The 21,478-nt window shown below is 33.8% G+C and overlaps 2 protein-coding genes across 11 annotated transcripts; one reads left to right on the top strand and one right to left on the bottom strand.

Moving 5' to 3' along the window:
* Positions 1–23: 23 nt before the first annotated feature.
* LOC144469778 (mitochondrial glutamate carrier 1) lies at positions 24–7,252 on the top strand. Of its 3 annotated transcripts, XM_078180397.1 has the most exons (10): positions 25–165; positions 222–269; positions 472–555; positions 2,742–2,809; positions 2,977–3,111; positions 3,226–3,375; positions 3,542–3,678; positions 4,735–4,920; positions 5,001–5,151; positions 5,321–7,252. In XM_078180397.1, the coding sequence occupies exons 4-10, from the start codon at positions 2,769–2,771 to the stop codon at positions 5,457–5,459; spliced, it is 939 nt and encodes a 312-aa protein (XP_078036523.1). In that variant the 5' UTR covers positions 25–165; positions 222–269; positions 472–555; positions 2,742–2,768; the 3' UTR covers positions 5,460–7,252. The 3 variants fall into 3 exon arrangements, with proteins under 3 accessions (XP_078036520.1, XP_078036523.1, XP_078036521.1); XM_078180395.1 differs by lacking the exon at positions 472–555 and having other exon boundaries at positions 5,321–7,251; XM_078180394.1 differs by lacking the exon at positions 472–555 and having other exon boundaries at positions 24–269; positions 5,321–7,251.
* Positions 7,118–21,231, bottom strand: Pyd (zonula occludens-like protein polychaetoid). 8 transcript variants are annotated; one of them, XM_078180388.1, is made up of 19 exons: positions 17,970–18,333; positions 17,373–17,499; positions 15,515–16,898; positions 14,715–14,884; positions 14,346–14,545; positions 13,830–14,261; positions 13,643–13,703; positions 13,404–13,554; positions 13,150–13,301; positions 12,755–13,049; positions 12,502–12,673; positions 12,200–12,425; positions 11,907–12,081; positions 10,004–10,213; positions 9,517–9,858; positions 9,142–9,377; positions 8,306–8,498; positions 7,794–8,206; positions 7,118–7,713 (listed from the first exon to the last, which is right to left on the bottom strand). In XM_078180388.1, the coding sequence occupies exons 3-19, from the start codon at positions 15,626–15,628 to the stop codon at positions 7,710–7,712; spliced, it is 3,546 nt and encodes a 1,181-aa protein (XP_078036514.1). In that variant the 5' UTR covers positions 15,629–16,898; positions 17,373–17,499; positions 17,970–18,333; the 3' UTR covers positions 7,118–7,709. The 8 variants fall into 8 exon arrangements, with proteins under 8 accessions (XP_078036514.1, XP_078036515.1, XP_078036516.1 ...); XM_078180389.1 differs by lacking the exon at positions 17,373–17,499 and having other exon boundaries at positions 15,515–15,686; positions 15,783–16,898; XM_078180390.1 differs by having other exon boundaries at positions 18,028–18,333.
* Positions 21,232–21,478: the final 247 nt, after the last annotated feature.

Here is a 21,478-nt window from a genome sequence, read left to right as displayed (position 1 = left end):
CTCTCGCGCTTCGTAGAAACAGGATTGGTGGATAGTCTCTGACGTAAGTGAACGTGAACAGTGATTCCACCAGTGGACCCGTACCAGGTCCTCTTTTATCTTTTAAGATCCGCGGTGAGAACGAAATCTGCAGGGTATCATGCTAGTTGCTCTGCTCGCGAAAGAGTGAGTTTGCTTTGCCATTCTTATCACAGCTTTCGATGATAAGAAGTGTTTTGCAGGCACAAGACATAAGCGACATCATAAGCGACACTCTCCACTTTCGATCGGTGAGTACGTCTTCTGCTAAATTTCCGGTTGACTGTCATTCTAATGCCACTGTACTAACTTACGAATAATTCATTGTTTGCCAACAATCATATAGATTGAAATTTTTCGCGCTATCGACTTTTTGCTTGACAAGCAACCTATCTTTAACAATACACTGTATTAGTATTAATTTGAAACATTTAACAATTAAATGTTTTGTAGATAGTTTTCTGTAATAGAAGAATTCTTTTCTACTGTTCGTTGCCGATTACAAGTAATCGCTAATTATCGAAATGCATTGTCAAGGTTTGTCAGAATTTTAAACCTAACCTTTCAAGTGCACAGTTTTATGTTGTGTGATTATTACTCGATCTAGATTTCTATCCATAAAGTATTTGCATATTCAATAATTAACGGAATTGCACGGTTTTGTTTAATGAACACTATCCCCCTTCGTTTCTCCATTTAAATCCGGTTATTCAGTTGTCAAATTATTATTTGTTAAATTGTATGTTTCACCTATAGTTACGTTTAAGTTCTGAATTATTCATTCGTCGCTATTTAATTATTATTCATTTATAATTTTCAATATGTTTTACAATATTTCGTTGGTAATTTTGAAAGAAAATGTTGGCACGTATTTTGTACATTTCAGCAGTATTAAAGTATATTCAGTTTTTACATAGCTTCTTCAAAACTATTTGATCGAGATTAATGTATGCTACATGGATACAGTAATTTCATTACAGAAATCTCGTTATAGACACTTCATTTGTTACATAATATACACTTAATATAATACAGATAAAATTTGAGGAACAATTTTAATTCACGACAGTTTATGATCGTTCCAAAAATGGGAAGTTATGCAATAATGAGATCAGTTGAATTAAAATGCAATCTCAATGGTAATTATCATTTGACATTGGCAATATGTCGGGATAGATAAGTGATTAAAAATTCGGAAATTTTTTTGCGATGAACAGAGAAAAGTTGGAAAAATACCATGATATTTTACGGGAGGTAGAGCATTTTCGAAATTTTGCGATGTTTTAAAGGGCACCCCATTGCCATCGCAGTTTCGTTGCCAGCACAAGTAGGTCACACGTGGTCATCAAAAATGATTTTAGTAGAATTGTCATGCTATACATGCTACAGTCGTATTGTTTGCGCGCCGTTCTTAATTGAATTGATCCTGTCACTTAAAAAAAGATATACAATTACATACGTACTGTTTTCTATGTACTTCAAATATGGAATATTTACGAATGCTGAATGCGTTCGCCAAGCTACTAGAACATTTGTTTAGATTCACGCAAATATTAATTCTTTAAAATATTCTTCACGTTTAAAACCAGTTTTCGATCGACATGTTTCGCTGCACGAGTATTAAACTAGCTGCCAATTCAACTCAAGATGAGGGCATTCTCTTACGAAAAATCGATTTGCTCTTGTAGAGAAACCTCTCCTACTCTGATGAATCCGAAAACGGCAAAGACATTGAAACCGTTTAATAAGGAACAACTAAAAGAGATTACGAAATCATGGATAGCTACGTAACCTGTCGGTTAATTTAATTATGCCGCACTGTAATTCTCTACAATTAATTTGGTTTCCTTGTTAACTTTGAGCACATTAACGTGCATTTAAAAGTCTGCAATATAAAATTTGGTCAAGTTAAATCGTTTGCACGATTGCTTATTCGGATCACTTTTTCAGAAATTATACAAGTACAAATGATTAACTTCCAAATATTCCATTTCGAAGTATTGAGAAGAAAACATTTAAAAAAATGAATGAGAAAGTAACTGTTATATTGACAAGTAATCTTCTAATTGCTTGGTTGTTGGTATGTGCCTGGAAGCATGAATATTGGTAAGAAATCGATGCGTTTCTCTAGGTCATATTCCTCTGCAGAGAGTTTTGTAATAGCAACCCCTAAGTGTTGCCAGAATGGCACTGCCCATTTAGATTATTTTACGTACATATGCGTATGTATAGTATACATGGATATATTGTATATACACAGTGTTTAGACATTATCTCTCCGCAGATAACTGATTGAGTAATTAGTACGTACTGCGTAATGTAGCGCGTGTCTTTACGATACAAATAATTTCCGTACACATTTGTGTTTACGTTTAGCGCGCGTACGCACGTGATTTGCACGCTAAAAACTACGAGCACACTTTTGCGTAATTCGATTTTTTTCTTTCTATCATCCAACTTTATGTTTATCTGTATGCTGATGGTTGTTTGTGATATATGTACGTATGTACTTATGAAATATCTGTAATCCTATGATCACTTGATCTGTATCATTACGATAGACTGAATGCGTCGATAAACATTACACGCAAGAAATTAAAGTCTATAGACTGAAAGTATTTTAAATATTTATTTAAATACCAACATAATAGATAAAATATAAGCAATATGTAATCATTTTTAATATACACACAAAAACAATGAAGAATATAATTGTATAACAGGGAGGACAGTTTAAAGAGTAGTTTCAAATGGAAAAGAAGGACAGCGCGGAAGCTGCGAAACAATTTAAGTAAGTATTTTGGAAATAGCAATTTTTTAACGGAATGAAATCTTAATGCGACGACAGGATTATTTAATGAATAATCTTTGAAGTGCTATATATTGTTTCAATAAATATAAATTATTTCAAAATATTTGTTAAATGTGATTTTTTATTGTGTATCGTTTTAATTGTAGACTCTTACCAAAAATTATAAATGGCGGAATCGCAGGTATTATCGGTGTTTCTGTGGTGTTCCCATTGGACTTGGTTAAAACACGATTACAGAATCAAGTTATCGGCCCTAATGGGGAACGAATGTATAAATCTATGTATGTAATTCATAATATAATAAATTACATTTTTACACTCACTTATTTTTATTATTTCGTATTATTTGTTCATATCTGTTTTTAGTAAAGTAATTGAATATGATATAATTTTAGGCTAGACTGTTTTAAGAAAACGTACAGAGAGGAAGGATATTTCGGCATGTACAAAGGATCTGGTGTAAATATTCTTCTGATCACTCCTGAAAAAGCTATCAAACTCACTGCCAATGATACGTTCCGTCATTATCTGTCCACTGGTCCTGGGTAAGTGATTTTGTTTTTAAAAACTCGTATTCTCCCTTTAAATTCGCGCCTTTCGTACGCCTACGCGTATACATGTATATTATATTAATTATATATTATTGCATGTGAAATTATTTCTTATCATTGTTATAATAGGAATATACAAATCTACTGATTTACTGCACAGACAGAAGCTGCCAATTCAACGTGAGATGCTTGCTGGAGGTCTTGCAGGAGCATGTCAAATTATTGTAACAACCCCGATGGAGCTCCTGAAAATTCAAATGCAAGATGCAGGTCGTGTCGCTGCGGCAGCAAAGAAAGGTATTTTGAAGTTTCGATGTTTTGGACACGGAAAAGAACAAACAATATCCAACGATTGGTCATCTAAAATTTGCGAAATTTGAAATTTGTGAATGTAAAAATAACACTATTGGCAATTGCCTTTGGAAGAGCACTGCTTTCGAGAAATTATTTGGCTGTATACTACTTCCGAATAATTGTGTGAATACATTGTGTTCGATTCGTGTTATTTTACAGCTACGTGATAAACCCGCGATACCTATTAAAATTAGGGAAAGGAAGATTTAGTTGAAGATGGACGACAACATATCGAATATAGATTGGTAAACAGTTTGAGAATACTGCATCTGCTTCAAATCTAGAGTAGACATTTTAATTGTTGATGTATGTTACGATGACAAACTTTTATTTTTAAAATTTCACCTTTACTCTCGGAAAGATTTTCCATATTTTTTTGGTGATTGCAACTATGTTTTGATATTTCTCCTCTTTCCTAATCAGGAAGGGGAACATTTAGTGATTCTCCTAATTCGTTTTAAAACATGCATCCGTCGATAATTCACGAGAATCCCTTCTGTTTTAAACAATTAAGATTCCATTTTCCCTTGTACAGAAATCCTAAATTAGATATTTATGACACCTGTTTTATACTTACCTATTTTTGTGTGTGTTCCCTTTTTTATGTTAAGGCTCCTTTTTGTGTTCTATGATGCTGGTCATTTCATTTGCAATTAAAAGAAGTACTTCATTAACTGGTACTTCTGACAGCGAAAATGAGAATGAAAAAATGTCTTTTGCCATCTTAATTGCTTGTGGCGAAATTATTTTCTTGTTATAAGTTAAACTTTATAAAGATGGAATATGAAAAAATAGATTAATATTTATTGAATGATTATCGGAAAATAATATTTTGCTTCGAGAAATGTGTAAACAATCTTAAGATTTGCTAAGGCAAGTCTGATTAAATTGTATAGATTTTCTTAATTCATATCTACACAGTATTCAGTCATATTTGTCAGTCGTTGCGATGCGTAAAATATTAAATAGTAAATTAACAAATACAATATTCTATTACAGCTGGGAAAACGGTACCAAAGGTATCAGCCCTCTCCTTAACAAAAGATCTTCTTAAAAAGAGAGGTATTTTAGGACTCTATCAAGGTACTGGTGCCACAGCTCTTAGAGACGTAACGTTCTCAGTTATCTACTTCCCTTTGTTTGCTAGACTGAATGATATTGGTCCAAAAAGAGAGGATGGTTCTTGTAAGTGTATTTAAACTATGCATAAATGGATAACGTTCCGAAAAACGTTGATAATTATATTTTTTATTCAATTTTACCAGCTGTATTTTGGTGTTCATTCTTGGCTGGTTGTGCTGCTGGATCTACGGCTGCTCTAATGGTGAATCCATTTGATGTAATCAAAACTAGGCTACAAATAATCAAAAAAGCTCCTGGTGAACCAACATATGATGGTGTATTCGATTGCATAAGGTGAGTATAAATATGTTAGAAATGGATCTATGTGTCTTTTTGGTGCACAACATTATTAAATGAAATCGACTTAAAAGTAAAATTGATTTTTGAGTCTTCAAAACTGCTATCATCAATAATTCACAGGGGTGACAGACATCCTATAAAATTGCCATTAATGACTTTACAGTAAAACAATGAGAAACGAAGGACCGACAGCGTTCTTTAAAGGCGGAGCCTGCAGAATGATCGTGATAGCACCTCTTTTCGGGATTGCACAAACAGTATACTACCTCGGCGTTGCAGAGGGGCTCTTGGGCCTTAAATGAATTTCGCCCTGTACACCTATCTGCCGTTTTAAATACTCTGGGAATAAATTGACAATAACAGACGTATTATAGATGTATTTTCGCTTCCAATGGAATTGTATGACACATTCTATACATATTTCAATGAACTTCTGTGAAAAGATAATAATGGACATTGATTTACGAAGTCACATAAAGCTTATTTTACTAAGTCAATGAGATATTTAATAATGAATTTCGGATTTTTTCATTAATTCTATTGTTAAATGTTTTATTAATAGTGAAATGTTCATACGTACAGTTTTACGCAATTTAAAATTTAAACGTGCACTACCTTTTCACAAAATTTCATAAAAATCGAATACCGGATTGTGGGGTCCTCTTGTTGGTACAGTTTTGCTAGTTATCCAGTAAGTGAATTGTTCTTTCAGAATTACTAACGAACCTTGATCATCAGAACTGGAAATCTATTTGGAGTTTAACAATTTCATTAATATAACAGACTAAGTTGTATAGTTAACAATTAAGTAACAATTTAAATCTTAATGTAGAACAATTTTTTGAAATTTTATAATTTATTTACGTAGAATTACTTCTTGTTGTAATTTATATAGAATACAGATATTTATTTTTCCTTCATTGCCATTACAATTGCAGCCCCTCGGATAATCAAGGTTCTTCCGTAGCACAGGGTCTAATCAACGCTGATAATAATAATAATAATGATGTTGAGCCCGACCCAGTATTATAATTGATTGAAAATGAAGATCAGGATTTACGATCGTGTTCATTTATTTTGATTGTTGAATTATCATCGTAAATCGTGAACTTTTTTTACAACTTGTCGCCTTTTACATTAATATTAGTTCTTTGAAAACCAGTGTTCCATTCACCTTTATTTAATGTGTTACGCGTTTAATATTATTGTGTAACGGTTAGTTTAAAAGAATTGAAGATAATATAGGAAAAGTATGAGTTCATCAATGAATTACTAAGATTTCAGTGAAGAAAGCTTAAGTGGTATAAGTGTAAACACACCTAAAGTCTATTAGCAAGAAAGAGTAAATGCGTGGAAAAAACAACATATAAATTATTACATATCTAAATATATATTGTTGAGGATAAAGTATTAAAAATTCTTAATTCTCTTTTATATTTAATTTTTTAATATATATATTCTTTTGGTCCTATTTATTATACAAAAAATACTTTTGGAAACACTGGTATTATATATAGTGATATCAGAAGCTTACGTTTTGTAAGACTAGACTTTTTCGATTTTAGTTAATTTTGCTATCAGAAATTATTACTAATGTAAGCTGACACTCTTCAGATTAACTCTTAGTTGGTATGATTAGTAATAAGTTCCAATAAAATAGACTTATTTTTTGTTACTTAAAAATCTTGTATTTAAAGCAATTATATTGTTATAGTTTTAGTACTTTAATACGGCTTTTTGTACCTTCGACAAAGATCTTTAAAAAACACATCACACTTCTTTAAATTTGTTTAAGACAGTATATATTGTCAAAAATAGTATAGACTGTGATGCATTCTATTTATGTTTTTATATAAATATTGTTCATAATTGATTAAATTACGGAACCAAAATTTTCAAAAAAGAAGATCATAACAATTTAGAGTTAAACTGTTTATCTGCCTTTTTCCATCCCAAAATGTGGTGGGGAAATTTTAGGAAATTTTCCCAAACGAAAATTCACTGTCAATTTTAGTCGAGATTCTACGAATAAGTAATAGAAGTAGTAAAATGTTATCAGTGTATATTGACGTTGTACAAAAAGTAAACCTGCCTCAAGAAGACTTTGACTTATTCTTTAAAAAATATACCTATAAAACTTTATTACATTGTGTTACTAAATATTACAAGTAGTTAAAAGTCTTATTTAGTTTTATATTATATATATAAAATATTCTAAAAGAAAGGAAGACAATAACGTATTTTACTAACAAAACTTCAAGTAAAAAAATTTTATTTAACAATTGCTATTGCAAAACTTTGTTATATGTTTTTGTTAATGTCGTATGTACAAACTCAGGGTGGAAAAAAGGAAACATATTTAATTTTCTATTTTTCTGATGTCTTCTAAATTAAAGGACTTGTTCTGAAATTTTCCTTCGTTATCATTCTTAATGTTTACTACGAATTATTCATTTAAATCTCTATACTCTTCAATGGTTATCTTCAAGTGATAAGATTATTTCTTCCTTTCATTTCTTGTTTAACAATAAACTATGAAATCGTTGTGCACGTTAACTGTGAATCAAATATAGTGATTAATATAGTTTTACAGACGATTTCTTTTTCATTTTTATATAAGAAAATAATTATATTACCTTGCGTTATAATGGTGCATAGGTTTACGATAAAGCTCGAAGGCACTTCCCCTTTGTTCCCTACTTCCGGCGAGATCTAAAGCACTAGGCTCTCTATTATGTCCTGGACTCGTTGGAAAATTTTGCGCGGATGCATTATGACCATTGTTCACAACGTATCCATTGTGATTTACGTTGTTTCTGTTATGGGAGAGACCAAGACTCAACTGACTGGCACTATTACTGTGACTATGAGTTGACATTGGTGGATTACAATGTGGATGCGTGTGACTCAAACTATGATTGTGTGCAGGCGTGGACAGATGGCTCAAGTTGTGATGGGAATTTGTGAGATTTGAATCGTGACGATTTGGAGGTGGAATATTGTAATAGTACTGACTACTGTTACGCTGAACGTTGTTACTACCTTCTACCTACAGAATACAACAAATGTTTAGCTTAAATTATCTAGTTTTACGTTTATGACAGTCACAAGGAATATAAATGTTTAAGAATAATAAATGATCACTTACATGAGAGGTGGCAATGGAGTAACTCTTTGAATGTTGATGGGTTGTGCTATTTCCTTCGTTCCCGTTACTTTCTGGCTGCGTTATGTTCGCCTGCGGTGGTCTGTAGTTTTTTGGTTTCGGAGGTGGGATTGGTTTGTACGATCCACCAGGTTTGTTTTGGGGTAGCGTTATCGACTTGTAATCGGTTGTGCGGCTACAATATATAAAGCAGAATAGTCTAGCTTCTAGCTTACAGGGATACAATGGAAATTGGATTAATAACACAGGAAAAATATACTGAAATTTAAATAAACGAGCAGTACAATAGGAGCAGATATTAGAGGCATGAATTATAACTGCAACTGATAAATGTGTACATTTATCCATAGTATATGTGGGTACATATATAAATTAGATTGTACAGTTTTTATAATTAAAAGAATTTTGAGATGCAAACAAAATTTTTTATATGCAAAAGACTACATGTATTAAAATATCAGTTTCAAATTAAATAAACAAATGAATCAAATGAAATATTTAGACTAACGTATCTTGACTAGAAATATATATTCTATAAGCTCTTCTTAATTGCCGAGGTTTCCGTGACATCGCACTAGGCAGGAAGAAAGAAAGAAAAAGTGAAATTAAAATAGCAAATTTAAACATTTCTGAATTTTTTGACTGAGTGTAATATGTAATAAAAATATATACAGTATATATTCTTAATAGAATCACAAATACTGTTATATATTTCTTCCATACTGTAGTTTATTTTTGATAAGATGCTTGCGACTTACAATGTATTCGTCGCTTATTACGAAAGAATTAAATTGGTAGAAACAAAAACGCAAACATACCTGTATTTAGCGTAGTCAGTCCGTGTCTGTGGATCATGATTGGGAATTGGTTGTGCTGTTGATCTAGTGAATCTGTAAGGGTCGTGCGACCTCGTTGGCGCACCACTGCCTTTTAAATCATCTGGTACATTTGGACCCAATCGACCCGTGGATGTATTCAAACCTGGAGTTCCATAACTTGCATTTCCATTCGTATTGTTGTAAGAGTCATAAGAAGACACGCTATCGTAACTTCCCTGTATGCAAAATTAAATATTTTATTTTATATATAGATATATATATGTGTGTATGTATTAATATGAATAGTCGAGGGAATATTTGTTTAATTGATGCTTTACTGTACACCTTAAGTTTTAATATTAATAAAGAATTTACCGCTTTTGGCTGCGCTCGTTCCAGCGACGACGTAGCATTTGCTTTATGAGGTGTGGCATTTATATAATTTGCCACATCGAGCACTGAATCTGTTTTATTAAGTAATCTTTCTTGCGCAGATCTACCGATAGTATTCCTTCCTGACTGACTACTAGGTTTGGCATTCCGATCCACTCGCGGTGGTAAATCAGGAGGACTATGATGAGATGATCTTGGTTCAAATGAGCCGCCAAAATATTCAGGTGAACCGGACTGATTACTGACTTGTCCCGACAATGAAAATCCATATTTTCCATCCCCCATACCTCCTTGTGATCTTCTTTTTGGTTGTTCGAATGATTGCTAGAATTTACGTCATAGTAATAATATTCCTTCAATGATGGAAGATGGATCAATTTGGAATAATTATTACATCATAATTAATTATCCAGAGAAGTAGAGTACAATTAATTGAATGTAAATATTTAAATAGAAGTGGTATATTTACCTGATAAGTGGTCGAGTATGGTGGTGGCGCAGCAATATCATCTTGTGTGGCAATACTTGGATCAGAGCTGCTCTTCAATCTAGAAGGTGCACCCAAAGCACCCGGCAAAGCTGGTGCCGGACTAAGTTCCAAGTCACTCTCCGGGGAGGAAGCATAGGAGAGGCGAGAAGTCATCGGGAATAGGAAGTCATCCGAGAGTGCTTCTTCCGGCTATCATCGTAGGACACAGAGGACAACATGTTACAGTGGCTTATGCGTTTTATCCCCTCCAGACTATTCTTTTTATGTATAAAATTTTCAAAATTCTATTTTTTCTTATAAAACGATAATTATTATTTTCTTATAATCGTTAGGATAAATTACTGTATTGAACAAGACTATTTAATTAAATGAACAAAGTCTGAAAGGGTTAAAATTAAAATGAAAAAAAAAATTGGCTATTAAATGATGCAAAATCATATATCAGATTAAATACTAGTTTATAAAAGATTATAGAAGAAATTAAAATTAAATTGAAGAGAAACCTTTGGGAGCAAATATATCTTTGTATTTTGTAATTCTTTTTAGTTTTAATTTGATATAGTAAAATGCTTGACAATTATTCAGCATTGGTAACCAATACATGAAAGTCCAGACAAAATATAACACTTAATATTCGGTTAGTATTTTGAAGAAGATGCAGGTGAATGATTGAAAGAATTCCTAGAAAATTAATGTGGTTAAAACGCTGTACTGATTTTATGCCTATTATCTATTAAATTCTAAGTTAAATGTTTGTGCCTATCCTTATATTTCTCAATTAACCCAAAATGTGTAAAATATTATCTATAAGCATTAAAAGACTTATGTTACAAACCAATACTATAGTTTCATAATTTCTTATACCCAACAGTTTTTTCCGAATCTTCCTAAACAAATATAATTATTTTTACGTGGTTACTTGGATAATTAATTAAATAATTAAGAGGTTTTTAACATCATATCATATTTATAAAATAGAGTTGCTCAAACCTCGTGGTACTCACATTCAATATTTCCCCGGCCATAAATTTTGACAAATGCAGTTCATATTGACTGTTGTTTAACTATTTTATACTACATTAAATACCTTACAGAATAACAATGGCCTGACTTAAGATGATGCATGATGAATTACATAATGCGGTCATGCAAATTGAACTTGACATGGAATGCAAGGTGCCTCGAATATCGTAAAACAGGGTATTAATAATAATATAACAATGTTAACAATAAACTTGAAAACATATATCTCTAAATGGGACCTGCCATTGTACATTACAAATAAAATAAACTTATCAAAAAATGGTACAAAACATGGGACATAATCTACCTGAGGCGTTGAATTAACTTAAAAAAAGTAACATAAAAATTCATCGACTGACAGATGATAATCAAGACACCCCAAATAGGATAAGCAGGATCTAAATGTAGCCGAAAAATTGCTCACGGACAACATCAGAAGTTAGAGACGGATAAGAAGGTAATGAAAACAATTTGTCCGTGTGATAAGTGTCATTTTCGTTTACGTCATGAAATGCAGTCTCCTTTGAGAATGGGGGTACGGGAGGGGGAGGTAAATCACGGGGGTCGCCGGAAGTATGACATAGCTCCCACGTCATTTGTCGACCATACCATGGCTACAATAAATTATCATAAAAAAATTTTATCAACTCAATCCCATTAGTTCCCAGCCGAATAGGATTTTTATCATTTAAACGACAATCCAATTTATAAAACCTCCATATTTATGCATGAGTATACATTTCATTTAATATTACCCATCATCAAATTATTAATTTTAATCCATTGCGATCAGGTTTGTTGGTAAATCACTAGAAGCATGTAATTGTAAAAATATTTTAGAAGATTTAGAAAATATTACCTTAGTCTGACTCATCCATAGTAATCCTTGTTGTTGTCGGTCAATCAATTCTCTCAACTTCCGGTACCAAGCTTCTGGGGTGGTTAACGTGATTACAGCACTAAACGTATGGCCCCAAATTTTATCCAACTTCTGACACTGTTCCAAAAGCTTCTTGCTACTCTTGTGTGCTGATCTAAAAAACATAACGTTTTTATTTATAAAAATGTGGATTACATTAAAATGGTTGATGTCAATTTCGGTATTTTTTAGTAGTGAGTTTACAATTAGTTACAAGTTTATTAGAAACTCACTTGGGAATTCCGGCTCGCATTTCTTTGATAATTTGCTTCGTTTCCGCTTTCAAAAAAATAACTATAGGATAGAATTGCGCATAGTTCAGTCGATCCACTGCATTTGGAGTAATATCAAGTAAAGCATGTTTTCCCCGATCCATCACTTCTCTAATGGCACTCAATCGGATGATGCCCGATGATTTGGTATTTTTACCAACGTTGTCTTCCAATTGATTTTCCATTTCTATGAACGAACACAAGTTTCCTCAAGAACTTTCAAGTAAATTTTAGGAACTAAATTTGGCATAATATTCACTTACGTGGCGATGTAAATTTATCAGGAAAATCTTTTAAAAGTTTTTCTCTAGCTAAGTCTGCAACTGGTCCAAAAAGGACAACGGGTCTCACGAAACCCGGGTGCCTTAGAATAACTCTTTCGTAGGCAGGAAATTTGCTAACACTATCTGAGAACACAACATCGTCCCAGTGATCCTAAAAAAGACGAAAATAATTATTATAGCAAAATTATCCGAATTGTTACTTCTTATTCCAGTTAATGCGGAAGAAATTTACCCTTCCCAAGGATTTTGAACGTCTATGGCTGCTTCTTCTTCTCCTAAAGAAGCTACCTCTGCTTTCACTTGCACTCATTTCCTTCTTTGTCGCGTTGAATTGCGCGGTTGCTAGTTCTTCGGCTCGAGCTTTATTCGGAATAATTCCTTTCTGTACTTCCTGATTGTTTCTACCGATGCGGAAGACTTGCCAAGAACCGACAACCCCATTGTGTAACGTATCCACCACGTGAAACACATCTCCACTTCGGAAACTCATTTCACCCTTTTGAGGTTGTTCATAATGGAAGTGAGTTCTGTAAGATTTTTTAAAAATTGTTGTTATGAAATTTTGTGATATTGTGTATAATACTCGTATGAATAATAATTTTTTCACATATCTCATATAATATTTACTTTATGTGAAAAGAATCGCCTTTTCCTGAAGCTACTACTTGATCGTATTCCTGACGTCGATGTTGAACAATCAAGTCGATCTGTTCTTGCAGACTGAGTAGAAAAAGAACAGCTTCTTCCCTTGTTACTCCCTTCATGTCCATATCATTTATCTAAAATTTATTAATTTGTTTTATCAGTGATTATAAACAGGCATGCTTTAGTCCATAGTAATTTAAATGTAATTAGTTTAGCATTAAAAAAAAAAAATTAACCTTAAGAATTTTATCGCCAGGTTGTAAACCCTGAAGAGATGCTGGACTGCCTGCTTGAACAGCAGTGACAAAAACACCAGTTTCATTTCCACCGCTTAGGCGAACACCTACTGATCCTTCTTTTTGGAAAGTAATGAATCGGGGATCAGGCCTAATAAAATATTTGTACAATGTAAGTATTTATGACTTAGAAATCTTTTTATGAAGATATGAACAGCATACAATGATATAACACTCACATTGGAAGTTTATTCCGCGACAATTCTTCGTCATAGAGTTGCCTTCTAGTCCCATAATAATCTATAATAAATGGTAGAAACAATGTATTCATTATATTCTATTATATAGTACATTCTCAAAAATGTCATGTATTCACATATCTAATGAAATACCCAAAATACCCAAATATACAAAATTGTGTTATACCTTCTGGTCTAGGAGGCGGTGGTCTAGGAGGATCAACGGTAGGCGTTGCGGGAAGATCCAATTGACTAAGAGAGACGTCCATGAGAGGTCCTCTTGTCCGACCTCTTGGAACAAGGTTGCTCTTATCTTCTATTGGTTGCCTCGTTGGTGGTGGAACATACAAGTTCTGACTACTATAACTTGTTGTTCCTGAGAGATACTCTCCAGTCTCAGTCTTTGCCTGCTGATGGACATGACAACAAGAATTGTCTCTGGTTACTACAATTGATAATCTGTCTTTGCATTGGTCCATTAATTTTTTGGCTTCTTTGAGACTCATATTATCTGTAGCCACGCTACCAATTCGAGTTAATACATCTCCTAGTTTCACTCCTGAGTTCTCCCGCGTTACCTCCTTTACATAGAGTCGGCAACCGAGAACAATTCCGAAATCTGTAATAAAAAAAATATGCATTAAGAAATTAGTCACTAATTCGTATCCTATTTGTAGCAAGATATTATTATTCCTTTACTAACCGTCTTTTTTATTGTTTCTTGTTAGCGTCAACCTATGACTCTGGAGAGTGGAATTTCCTGTACCCGAAGAATTTGATGCAGCTCGACGCTTGACGACCAATAAAACCGTCGATCCAGAATCCCTGAGGACGCGAATAGCGGCTCCATAATCGGCGCCCTCCAACGATATGCCATTAGCAGATATTATCCGATCGTTTACTCTAAAGAATAGAATACCTTTAGAAAACTGTCATCCAGAAAATGTAACCGATTCAATAAATTTCTATTCAACCACAAACTGCTAAAACACCGTTCGCATTGTTCTTGTTAAGTTCTTAACTATACAATCCTGGAATTGTTTTACGAATTTTTATAGATAAGATTCCTTACTGTAATTTTCCTTCGGCGGGTCCAGCCTTTAAAACGTCGGAAATTGCTATGGCTGGATCGCCATTGGTGAAATGGGGATTGTCCCGTCCACCGGAAACTGCGATTCCGAACCCATAACCGGGAACTCTGGTAACTGTGACATGGTGGACCTCCCATGCCCTGTCCCCGTTCTGAAAAATTATCCATACAAATCAGAACGTAGCGAACCTCTAAAAGCTGCGATAAGCATATCCTGCGGCCATAGGATCAACATATCATTTTCGTTGTTGTGTGATAATTCTCGCAAGTTCTAGATAAGGAAGGAAATTTCTAAGAATGTACTTCTCACTAAATAGATGAAAGGAATTCGAGGAAACAAGCTGGACAAGTAATTGGATGAAAATTCTAGGGATTCTCTTTAAGAGGATTCGTTTGCTTAACACGCATTTAACTCGAACCCAATCCGGGACGATATTTCAATTTATAATATTTAAGTTTTCTACAAATACAATCCGCTTGCGCCATCTAGATAACAAAATGCTTAACAATGCTTCTTAAAACATCTCTTGTCTAGGCTTCTAAGAAATCAAAAATATCTATTTTTCAGAACTTCTGAATTTATTTTGACAAGATTCAAGTTCCTATACTTAAATTTTTCACAGGATTTTCACTATCGAATAATGGCCTTAAGAACATATAAATTATTTTCGAAAATTCAGACAAAATTTGATGTTGATTTTATTTTGTTTATATTTGAAAACTTCATTATAATGATTTTCGTACAGTCCCATTTATTTACACAAAAATGTATTGGTTCGCACCTGTGCATCGGTTCCACCGGAAGTATTATGAAGAATACCACTGTGTGTCGTTGAAGGTGAATTCGGCGGATTTCCCGAATTTCCAACGCCCACATTATTATCACTTCTCTCCATTCTTGCTAATTGGGAAAATTCGGCCTCAAAATCCGACGTTTTCCCCTGTTCAACGTCTCTGAAGAAACATATTCGCTAAATGTGCATTCCTTTCTTCACATATCCTCTTTGCAATTATAATTGCATCTTTGCCTTTTTTAATTGTCGTACTTACGCAATCTAATTTTTATGCTCACAACGTCTATATGACAGTTGCTAAATTAATCTTTTAATATTGCACTGCTATAAAAAAGTGAGATCATTAAAAATAGAAATCTTCTTCATTCAAATTTAATCCTTAATTACTACTCGTAGCTATTCAGTATTTTTCTTCTTTTCTCTTTTTCGTAAAAAACTCTTTCACGTAAAATTTCCATTGATTGTCCCTCAAGAAAAATATGCATTTTCTTTCAACATTTTCCGCTTTAGTAAATTCTATTTTACTTTGTAAATTACATATATCTTCCTTGAATACTTTATAAATAACGTATGTATCCGTTTTATCAATATTTTGGATATGAAATGGATTTCGTTGTTTGAGAAAAATAATCATGCAATATGAAGTATTTATCACAGTTCTATGGCTTTTAGAAAAATAAAGCCGTTGAGCGTTCTCTCAGTGAAGTTTTCCGGCGCATAGGCGTCTCTTCTGGCAGTAGCGTAGGAACACGACCAATCCCACGTGCATCCCAGATTCCTTCGATGCTTTTTTCCCCCTGCTTTTACTCTATTACACATCTATCACGCGCGCTATTCCATTGAATCGCACGACCTCGTTTTCCAACGAGAGAGTTTTCCTAATCGCGTTTTCCACGATGAGCTGCGCGCGCCACGCAGAGAATTCAAAGTGACCCACAGTTATGGAATTCCATTTTCCTCTCGAGTGGTCAGACCTTCACTTTCCTCCTCGTTCTAATTCCATGTTTCACGCTCGCCGTTTTTCTCTATGGCAATCTTGAATATTTCGTTTTACTCGCGCCGATTTCGATTTCCGTTGGTTTTCTCCTATTTTTCTATCACGCGATTGACGATCCTTACAATCTTCGTTAAAAATATCTTCGATTAACATTCATTCTGCCCCGTTTTGAATTTCGTTCACAAGATCGGTATACTTCGCCTGTTTTTTATTTCTCTTGGTAATACTTTGTAACGCACTAATCTTCTCTACGATTTTTATTACAGTACTCGACGTCTTTAAAAATGATGTGTTCGTAATTATGTTTCTTGCATGTTTGGTGATTACGTCACATGTCTTTCACCGGAGTCCATTACATTCTTCTAATACACGGTACTGTAAATTTACAAAATGATGTGTCAGGATAGCTCATATTTACCTCCAGATTTATTCATTAGATGTATACACAGATTTACGTAAACTGACAAAAGAATAAATCAGTTCTTTCATTTCATTGGATTTTCAATTTGTTTTTCTTACAGCGTTTGTTAACAAATTTTGAAATTGAAAAATATGTTTAAATGGTATACTATCAACCAACTTAAATGTACGATAGAATTTTTATTATACATACATCTAAAAAGAACAATAAAATTAAATTTTGCATTCAAGTGTATTTTATAAACAATTTTGAAAATATGTTTAAGGCATTTCAAGTTTAAAACCTCAAAATGAACTCCTAAAAGCCACTTGTTGCGTGGTGATGCAGAGATAGGATCAGATTTTTTATCCGCGGTGTTTCACACAAACTACCATTTTCCAAACTAGATCTGGATTTACAAGGACAAGTTCGAACCACTGTAAACATACCGGTGTGTCTAGCAAGTGGGGAAACTTCGAGTGAGAGATCCCGCTTCGTCTCGAAAAATCACTACACATTGTCAGCAGGAAACGAATTCCAATGATCCGAGTCACCCTCGGCCGACGTCAAGAACAACTGTGAGAAAATGCATTCAGAAACTAAGGGAACACTACAATTTCCGGATCGTTCAACAGGTAGACTCGACTTATTCCCTACAGCTAGAAAATAACTAGAATATTTAATCGGAAGATCTATACACCTCGTTGCTCAAAATTTGCTATTTATTCGCTTTAGGAAATCAAATGAAATGCCAATAAACAATAATAGATAACAGTTCCATCGGGGATGCTTCTACATAGACTTCTAGAAAAAAAATGAACTGTACCAAGAAAAATTAGCATCGCAGTTCATTTATAAAATTTACAGATCACAATATTCTGCAACAAACAAGTATTCGAGTAAAGAAAAGCTATCGAGCATCCCATCTCCGGACTTGAGTCGCAAAGAAAAGAAAGCATTGAAGTCTTCCTTCGAACGGAAGAGAAATCACGATAACGCTTGACACTAAAAACTTATGATTTAAGAAAGGGGAAGAAATATCTCACGGTTCTATGAGTAAGTACAGTCTTGTCCGATAAGAGAAGCCCTTAAAATCCCAGATACCGGAGTGTTTAGAATAGAAAATCCATGGTCCACGTATCGGAATTCCAAACGGCACCAGCACAACGTTTCACACATGCACTTAAAATGCACACTGAAAAACTTCACCGAATTCCTCGATCTCTCGGCACAGCGCACGCGCTCGAGGTGAGCGGGTGGGAACGCACAGTGAAAATTGACGATAATGCGAAGTTACACGCATTTGGGAAATCAAGAAATTTTCTTTCGTCCCGAGAATCGGTTCGTAGCTTCTAGCGTGGCTTAGCTACGGCAAGCGGCAGGTCGACGCAAATCGGATGAGAAACGGGCTTGGCGGCTGCTGGGAAGAGTACGGAGCTGGCTTGAGTGAACGTGTCGTGAAGAGTGGGGGAATGGTGGGGACCAGAGACCTGCGCTGCGCAAGGGGACCAGGAATAAGTAGGGAGACTACACTGCATGCGCGTGCCTGCGCACCGGTTTTCGGCTTCAATAGTGATGGGCCCGATCTCGAGCCGTGAAGTCTATTCAGTTGTAGTTTACTAGTCTTGAATACTATTTCAAATTTGAAAATAGTCGTATTTTATGTATATACCCATGTTATTGTATTGGATAGAGTACCTCATATTGTACCAAAAAGACAAATTATTAATAATCATGTTGGTACATGGCACAAACAGAATTTTAGTCGATACTCTATGTTCTATTTTATTGTACATGTCAATAGAATATCATACTTATTACTATTTACCGTTAAAAATTCAGTGAACATAAATAAATTAACGCGTCCTTATTTATTTCTTCTTAAATTTACAGAGAAGTTAATTATAGTAATTAAATCCTCGAAATTATAACATGATGATGACTTAATATTAATATAATATTAACAGAATAGATTGTAAATTAAACTAACTGTAAATAGTAAATGATGATAAAGAACTGATATTAGCAATATGTTTCGATTGAGACATCTGTTATATGAAAGTTACAGCTGCACACTGGACCCGACACACGTGCGTATACATGAGTAAACACAAGTTGAACATAGGGCCCAATGTGTCATCATCATTTTATATCATCGAGGGTTTGTAATACCGACACCATAAAAAGGCTTCGATTTTAACCGCCCATTCTTTGTGATTATTATGGATTTCACAATTACATTCCATCAATCGAAATAAGGTAATATACAGTTATATCTGTTACTAACATTTTTAAATAATTTGAACGTAGATAGATTACATTTGTAAACGTTATTAAGTACTAACAAAAAATTACCGTGCAGAAACTTTCTTATCATTCCAATTATTTAAAATGAAATCAAAGCGAGTATCGGTTTCCACCAATTCATAATATGAACAAAGTATACAAAATACTTTATTTCTACTAATAAGCTTAAAATTCGTAATCGTCGATAATGTCGGATGTGACAAAAAAGTATGTCAATTTTTATATTTTCTTTTTAACCCGTCTACGACGATAAGATGATTCCATATAATATGAACGTTTCACTGGTACAAGATACTCATACAAATCTAGTCAGGATTTCTACAAAATAAATAATAATTATATATGGGACCTCCATAGATTTTATGTTAATGATATAAACAAATTACTTGCAATTCAAATAATCATACAATGATCATCTGAGAATCATAATTAATTGTAACCTCTTCTACACTTGTTTCGTACTACATAAAATGTAAATTAGAAAAATTATAATAAAGAACACAAGAGACTGGTATCTGAGCCACGCCGACACATTCCAGCTGCTCGAGAGGTGTGTCATATTCCAGTCAAAGTGGCGCTTTTCTTTGTGTGCGTTCTCAGCGATGGCTTTGAGTTACGAATCGACATAAAATATTATATTCTACAAAGAACTTTCGTAAATTTGAACATTGATTTCTGATTAAGTTTAGACACCTAAAACCAACTACGTATAAGCATCATAATTAGCACTTAGCATAATTATTACTCTTAGTTATTTCAAAATATTACAGAATTATATTACAAAAATTCAAATGTTGCGTGCTAACCGTTACAAAATCGGGGAAGAAACATACTTTTGGGAATATTAATAATTCACTTACTCTATGCCTTCGTTTATGTCTTCTTGGTTGGTTGCCAGCCAAGAGGAAGGTGTCATGGGGTACAGTTGGTACACTGCTTCGTGTTTTCATTGAAGTTCTTTTCGAATCACGTCTCTTCTTTTTTCTTTTTCCACTATGAAATAATTTACCGAATACTTTCATTCCTTGGTTCCGATCTCTTCCTTATCGACGGTTTCACAAAAAACACTGTCGATATTGTAACTGGACACTGTCGGCAATGTTTCACCGCAAAGGTCGGTAACTGTAAAAATTCATTCATTATTAGGAAAAAATATCGAATGAATTTCCTCCGACTAAACTAAACAATGAACAAGCTAATATTAATAATAGACTAAGTAATCGTACATCGTCTGAATGAAAAACTAAATGCATCGTCATAAAAAAAGATGAATAAATGTTATAAAAAATAAGAAATATTTTAAAATAAAAGTTAATTCTGTAGTGCATAAATTGAAAAGAGTAAAATACTTCATACAATGTTTTTCATGCACTTGTACGAACAATAGCAAGAATTCTTTCTGTTATTTTCTAAGAAAATATTACTTGTAATTGATTGAAATAGGTGTAAGAAATATTGTACAACTTACGTAAACTATAAAAACTTATAGAGAATTGCTAAATGTACATTACCAATTTTGGATGCGGAGAATATCTTCAAGGTTCCTATTTGAGCTACTACTACTGTCTTTTCAAAAGTTCACTGTTAACTGATAAAGCACAATTCCAACAACGGCAACGATAGTAAACGATGTACCCAGACAGACACGCTTTAATGGAATGTATTTTAAACGATTTAACAAGAGGAACGATGGAACGAGACTGATTGAACTTCGATTCATGAAGGAAGACTGAAAAATACTCGGAGGTACCATTTGAAATGTGGGCGGCTTCGTAGCGCAGCTTATCACAGCGGGTGTTGCTGATATGGGATGAGCTTCTGGAATCTCTATGTCATTCCTTGTCGACTCCGGAAGAACGATCAATCTATCGACCGAGCGAAGCCCCAGAATCACATATTGGCTTCATATTCTTGATACGTTGACACATTTCCCTTTACTTTCAACTGCCATGTTAGGAAGAGTCACAACATGGCAATTATTCCTTTAAAAGAATGATTTCATTAATTTATCGATCAAACAAATAATCGATTGACTTTTCAATGTACAGATCTTTCTATATAATATTACTTGGTTCATTTCGATTGGCATTATTGATTAAAGACATTATTAAAAAGTATTAAATATTTTCTCTTATTTGATCGATAAAATTTGAGCACTCGTGCGCGTTTGGCTTGTACACGCTTGTTTTAGACTTCCTTTCGATTTAGAGTTAACAATGGGTTGGCTAAAAACGTTACTGACGGTCAA

This window comes from Augochlora pura, chromosome 5, assembly GCF_028453695.1.
Source record: "Augochlora pura isolate Apur16 chromosome 5, APUR_v2.2.1, whole genome shotgun sequence".
NCBI classification, from domain to species: domain Eukaryota; kingdom Metazoa; phylum Arthropoda; class Insecta; order Hymenoptera; family Halictidae; genus Augochlora; species Augochlora pura.
Note: the sequence above shows the minus strand (reverse complement) of the source record. Positions and strands in the feature narration are given on the sequence as shown.